At 41.7% G+C, this 6,563-nt stretch overlaps 1 protein-coding gene across 1 annotated transcript; it reads left to right on the top strand.

The window, feature by feature from the left end:
* Positions 1–787: 787 nt before the first annotated feature.
* Positions 788–2,035, top strand: LOC131639102 (uncharacterized). The gene has a single exon (XM_058909607.1). It carries the CDS (start codon positions 788–790, stop codon positions 2,033–2,035), a length of 1,248 nt encoding a protein of 415 aa, XP_058765590.1.
* Positions 2,036–6,563: the final 4,528 nt, after the last annotated feature.

Consider the following 6,563-nt stretch of genomic DNA (forward strand, 5'->3'; position numbering starts at 1 on the left):
CCCTCCCTAAATTTACTCTTACCGATTTTGTGAGGGAATTTATGAGGAATTTTTTATGACGGAATAAATTTATCACAAATATTTTCGCTTATTTTTGTTCACAGGGTTTCACCTATGTGTACCACTTTCCCTCACAAAATCCCTCGGAATTAGTGAGGGATTTACTTCCGTCACTAATTTCCTTCACTAAATTGCATTTATTTAGTAATGACTCTGCCAACATATACTTGGGTACACCGCTCCTTTCACGACCATGATCTAATACATAGAAGTTTGGGTCACTCAAGTTTCAGGAGTTAAGGTGGACCAAGAGATGGACATATGCCTTAGAGTATCCTACTTGGGTGGCCTTCTATTATCCGTTGGATAAAAAAGTTCATAGGATTTCAAGTCATTCGTTCTCTTGAGACAACTATCCCAAAAAAAAACCTAGGATCTCTAAACCCTAAATCATATTATCAAGTCTAAACAAATGACTAAGACTCGTGTATATACTATTTTAAAATCTTAAACTTCATAAATACCATCGTTACTGACTTGATTGTCGAAATATCGAAATATTTATAAGTACACGTCCTACCATTGGACACATTCGAAGACCATCGTACTAGAGTTCATCATCACTATCGGCAACAATTGAAAAAAATAACTTATCAACTCATATTCAATGTGAACTATGCAAACCCTTCAGCTCCTTCTGTTCAAGCTTTTGATATGAATGGGACATGACCTAATTTCTCCAGCACCGCCCTGCGCCGCCGCGGTTCGCCCCCCTCTGTTGTGCTCCATGGAGATCCACGACCTATTTCCAGAAACTAGAGATGAAACCTCCAAATCACCCAGCAATCCAGAACAAGCAAACCAACCCACTCCTCCCAAAAAGCCGACAACCTCACAGAGTACAAAATCGTTTGCACAAGTCCTCACAGGGGTTTGCGATATCCCTTTATCACAGCTTCCAAATCCAGTCATCAAAGGGGATAAACCCTCCATCACCATACCTGAAGAAGAATATGAAGCAGGCATTGCAGAATGCAAAAACAATCTACACGGTAGAGTTTTATGGCAAAAGGGATCAACACCACTCACGGTAGCTGCGCTAAAAGAAAAGTTGGCAATTTCTTGGTCTGAGGTCAGGAACTGGGGAATGCTGTCTTTAGGTAAGGGATACTATGAATTTAACTTCGCAAGCCCAGATGATATGAGAAGAGTAAGAGCTTTTGGTACTATCAACCTAAACCCAGGATCTTTGAAACTTTTTGCGTGGACAAAGGACTTCAATCCTGCTCTCCAAAGTAACACTTCGGCGCAGGTATGGATTCGTCTGTTTGGGCTGTCTCAGGAATATTGGAGACCTAGAATTGTGTTTGCGATTGCCAGTTGTGTGGGAACGCCGATTTGCATAGATGCTGCATCTTCCAAGTCAAGAATTGATCGTACCTTCGGTCAATATGTGAGAGTCCTAGTGGACATGGACCTAACTAAGGATCTGAATCATAACGTCCTGGTTGAAAGAAAAGGTTTCGCGTTCTTTGCAGACATAGAGTACGAAAACATCCCTTCTTTCTGCGAGCACTGCAAGAAGCTTGGACATCTTAGACAGGACTGTAAAGCCATGATGAAACACATGAACACCTCTGCCCAGCGAACAAAACCCATCTACGTCCAGAAAAATAACACAAGAAATATTGACACTGTGGAGGCGCCTACCACTGTTTTGGAAGAAGTGATTCAACCTATATCGGAAATCAATGCTAATGCTGACCCTATCATCATTCCCAACCCCTTGAATTTCATTTCTCAACCAGAATCTGAATCGCCTGTCACTGAGTTTGTAGATGCTTCTCAAGTGTTGGAGACTCAAGTTGATCTTCACAACTCCTGGGCGGATCTTGCAGACTTGGAGGAAGTTCCAGGGGATACGGAGGGGGCTTTTACTAATGCAGTATCAATAATAAAGAAGAAACAAGCAGCTCGAAACAAGGCGAAGGGTGCCTCTAGGTCTCAAGCAGGACCTGCTCGATCTGTCCCATGAAGTGTTTATATTGGAATGCGAGAGGTCTGGCTAATTCTCCTACAAAATTAGCTCTCAAAAGATTCATTATTGTTAATAAACCGGATCTTGTTTTTATTTCTGAACCTTGGATGGATGTTAGGAAATTTCCTTTTAGATGGCTGCATAGATTAGGTCTTAAGCTGTTTGCTGTGAACGATAGGGACGGCTTAGATCCTAATCTTTGGTGTTGTTGCCTCAGTCACCTGGACCCTCAAGTGATTGCCGTTGATAATCAACAGGTTTCTTTTCTTCTTCAGACGCAGGATAAAACTTTTGGAATATCTGCTGTGTATGCTTCTACCAATCTTACGGCCAGGAGATCCCTTTGGCTTAGCCTTTCTCATATTCAGTCTCAGTGGAACCTCCCTTGGGCATACATTGGAGACTTTAATTGCATTTTGGGAGCTCATGAACACCTCGGATCAAGAACTCCTGCTAGGCCCCCTATAGAAGATTTTAACAATTGGACGAACAACAACTCTCTTGTGCACTTGCCCACGGCTGGTGCTTTCTTCACTTGGAAAAACGGTAGATCGGGCTCGCTCCACATTGAGAGGCGTCTAGATAGAACGATTTGCAACCAAGATTGGTTTGACCTCTGGGTTAATAACTCTTGTAGAACGCTTGCTCGAAACAATTCTGACCACTATCCTATTCTGTTTGAGTTCCTTCCAAAGGATTTCAAAACTGCTTCTAGTTTCAAATTTTTACAGACTTGGGCTTCCCACGAGAGTTGTGAGGACATTATTGCTGAAACTTGGAATACCAGTGTTGCAGGGTGCCCAATGTACATTCTGCATAGGAAACTTCAAATTCTTAAAGTAAGGCTCAAAGATTGGAATAAAGTTACTTTTGGGAACGTGCAAGATAATGTCAAGTCTGCGGAAGAAAGTCTGTTGTATATTCAAGAGAAGATTGTCCAGGAGGGACATTCGGATCACTTGGATACTTCTGAAAAACAGGCTCAGATGCATCTTAATATAGCTCTCCAAAGAGAGGAAACTTTTTGGAAAGAAAAGGCGCGTGTCAAGTGGCAAGCGGATGGTGATAGGAACACCCGCTACTTCCATAGACTGGCTACCATTAAACAAGCTACAAAGAGGATCTCTTGCCTTAAAGTGAATGGAAACATGGTCACTGATAGGAATCTAATGGCTGGGCATGTGGTGTCTTTTTACACTAACATTTTTAACTGTTCTTCTGTTTTGCAGGATGAGAGCATCATCAATGAGGTTATTCCTAAACTCATGACTGATGCTTATAATCTTGAGCTTTCTAGGCTGCCTGACATGGAGGAGGTTCATTTCGCGGTCAAGAGTTTGGATAAAGACAGTGCCCCGGGTCCTGACGGGTTCAATGGTTTCTTCTACCAACAGTTCTGGAATATCATTAAGGAAGATGTTTTCGGTGCTGTTCAGCAATTTTTCAGAGATGATTGGATTCTGCCCAATTTCAACTCCAACACGCTTGTGCTTATTCCCAAAGTCCCAAATGCTGATTCCATCGACCAATTCAGACCGATTGCCCTTGCAAATTTCAAATACAAAATCATTACAAAAATCCTCGCGGATAGGCTCTCTTTGTACATGCCGGCTCTGATTTCTAAGGAACAAAGGGCCTTCATTAAAGGTAGAAGTATTAAGGACTGCATTAGCGTCACCTCAGAGGCAATAAACCTGCTCCCTACCCGTAGTAAGCACGGAAACCTCGCCATCAAAGTGGACATTTCAAAGGCATTCGACACTCTTAATTGGGAGTTCTTGCTTAAAGTTCTTCAGGCTTTTGGATTTAGTAGTAAATTCTGCAAGTGGATAAGCTTAATTCTCAACTCTGCTGTGCTCTCGGTATCGCTTAATGGTTCGCAAGAGGGGTTTTTCAAATGCAAGAATGGTGTGCGTCAGGGAGACCCCCTTTCGCCCCTCCTTTTTTGCTTGGCCGAGGAAGTGCTTAGCCGAGGGGTCGCTTCTCTTGTTGAGAAAGGTTTGGTGAAACCTATAAAAGCCTCTCGTAATGTCTTTGTTCCCTCTCATGCTTTATACGCCGACGATATAATGATTTTCTGTAAAGGGGATGATAAATCCATCAGAGCCTTGTCTAGGTTGTTTCGCAGATACGCGGAAGCTTCAGGTCAGAAGGTAAATCTCTCGAAGTCCACTATCTATGCTGGTTCTATTTCCAATCGAAGGCTCTCTTCCATTGCTTCTCGTCTGGGATTCAATACGGGTCAGGTCCCGTTCTCTTATTTAGGAGCGCCTATTTTCCGTGGAAAGCCCAAACCCATCCATTTCCATAGTATTGCTGATCACATCCGCACCAAACTTGCGACTTGGAAAGCTAGTCTTCTCTCTGTTGCGGGCAGGATTGTCCTTGTCAAGTCTGTTATTCAAAGCATGCTGATTCATACTCTCTTGGTTTACTCTTGGCCGGCTTCGGTTTTGAAAAGCATTCAGAGATGGGCTCGAAATTTCATCTGGAGCGGAGACATTGACAAGAGAAAATGTGTTACAGTGGCGTGGGACACTTGCTGTAGGCCTTACGCACAGGGAGGGCTCGGAATGAGATCCTTGGTGACTCTAAACGAGGCTGCAAACTTAAAACAATGTTGGGATCTGTTCAATTCTAAGGAGCAGTGGGCTGATTTGCTTAGAGCCAGAGTTTTACGCAATAATCGGAAAATATCGTACCATATTTTTTCCTCTCTTTGGAGCAGCATGAAGTTATCTTTTGAGGTCGTCATTAGTAACACCTGCTGGATTATTGGTGATGGTGAGAGAGTTAATTTCTGGACCGATAATTGGTTTGGCTCGGAGAAGCTTGCTTCTTGCAATGCTTCTGCCTCTTCTTTTTCGTACAGCAAGGATAAAGTGGCTGCATACATTTTGCATCGGAATTGGAGGCTGCCCATGGATGTACAGGTTTTGTTTCCTTGTCTTGCTAACATTTTGTCTCAAACTTACTTGTCCGTAGAAGATAAGGAAGACTTTCTGGCCTGGTCCCCTGCTATGGATGGCATGCTTTCTCTTAAAGCTGCTTATGAGTTTCTCTATCAAAAGCACAATGATCTAGATTGGGGTAAGATTATTTGGAAAGTGCATGTTCCCGCCTCCTACTCGACTCTATTTTGGAGGCTGCTTCATAACAAGATTCCGACAGATATCACTTTAGCTAGCAGGGGTTTGTATCTTCCTTCTCAATGCTCTCTTTGTGGCTCTCATGAAGAATCTACTGCTCATCTCTTTTTCGATTGCGCTTTTGCGACCAAATTCTGGCGTTCCCTTTCGGTAGCTATGTCGCATAATTTCCACTCGGTCGATGACGTTTGGCTGGCTTACAATAGGTTATATTCGGCTCAAGGTAAAGTGGTTCTGCTGGCTGCTTGCATTTGCATTATCAACAAGATTTGGAAGGCGAGAAACGTTAGAAGGTTTGATGACAAGAATTCCATTTTTTCTTCCCTGTTTAATGAGCTCAAGTCTGAAGTTGCTGTAGCTGGAAATATCACCTCTAAGGTTGGGTCGAACGCGATTCTGGACTTCAATCTTCTTAATTTTTTCAACATTAAAGTTCACCCGCCTAAAGAGTTTAGAGTTAAAGAATTTTTGTGGCACCCTCCTATTCTCCATTGGATCAAATGCAATACGGATGGTGCGGCTTCGGGTAGTCCTTTGCGTGCGGCTTGCGGTGGCATTTTCCGAGATCATGTTGGAAACCATATGGGAAGCTTCTCTAAGTTCATTGGGGCTGGAAATTCTTTGGTGGCAGAGCTGTATGGAGCAATTTATGCGGTTGAACTTGCTAAGTATCACAATTGGACCAATATTTGGCTAGAGTCGGATTCTACGTTTGTGGTTCTTGCTTTCTCCAATCCTCGCATTGTTCCTTGGGAACTCCGTAATAGGTGGGAGAATGTGCTTCACCACACAAAATCGATTAATTTTTTGGTTACTCATATATTTAGGGAAGGAAACACTTGTGCGGATAAACTCGCTAATATTGGTTTGTCGGTTAATGATTTTATTTGGTGGGATTTGGTTCATAGGGAGATCCTCATGGATTTTGCTAGGAATTTTATAGGTTTACCAAACTATAGAGTTAATCTTTAAGGGGTTTTGGTTTGGTCCCCCCCTTCTTCTTCCTTGTATCTCCTTCTTTTTGGTTAATTGAATCAGTGGGGGCTTTGCCCTTTTGTTTAAAAAAAAAAAAAAAAAAACTTTTCTCATTTTAAGATATATTACTAGTAATATTTTTAGAGATAGATTTTTTTAAAATAATTTTTTGGTTAAATTTAAAAAAAAAAGAAGTCAATTATTGTAATTTTTTTAACAGATTACAAGAATTTGATTTTTAAAATAAATTAATAGATTAAGTTAATCTATTGATTAAAATTCAAATACTTCTAACTCATTCATTTTAATACTACTTGTCAAAAGTGTGTTAGACTACAAAATTTCATGCCCATGACTCAGGGCCCGTAAGGAAAATGTATTGTTCAGTATCACTGTCCAAG

The sequence above is a fragment of the Vicia villosa genome, unplaced genomic scaffold (assembly GCF_029867415.1).
Source record: "Vicia villosa cultivar HV-30 ecotype Madison, WI unplaced genomic scaffold, Vvil1.0 ctg.002532F_1_1, whole genome shotgun sequence".
NCBI classification, from domain to species: Eukaryota; Viridiplantae; Streptophyta; class Magnoliopsida; order Fabales; family Fabaceae; genus Vicia; species Vicia villosa.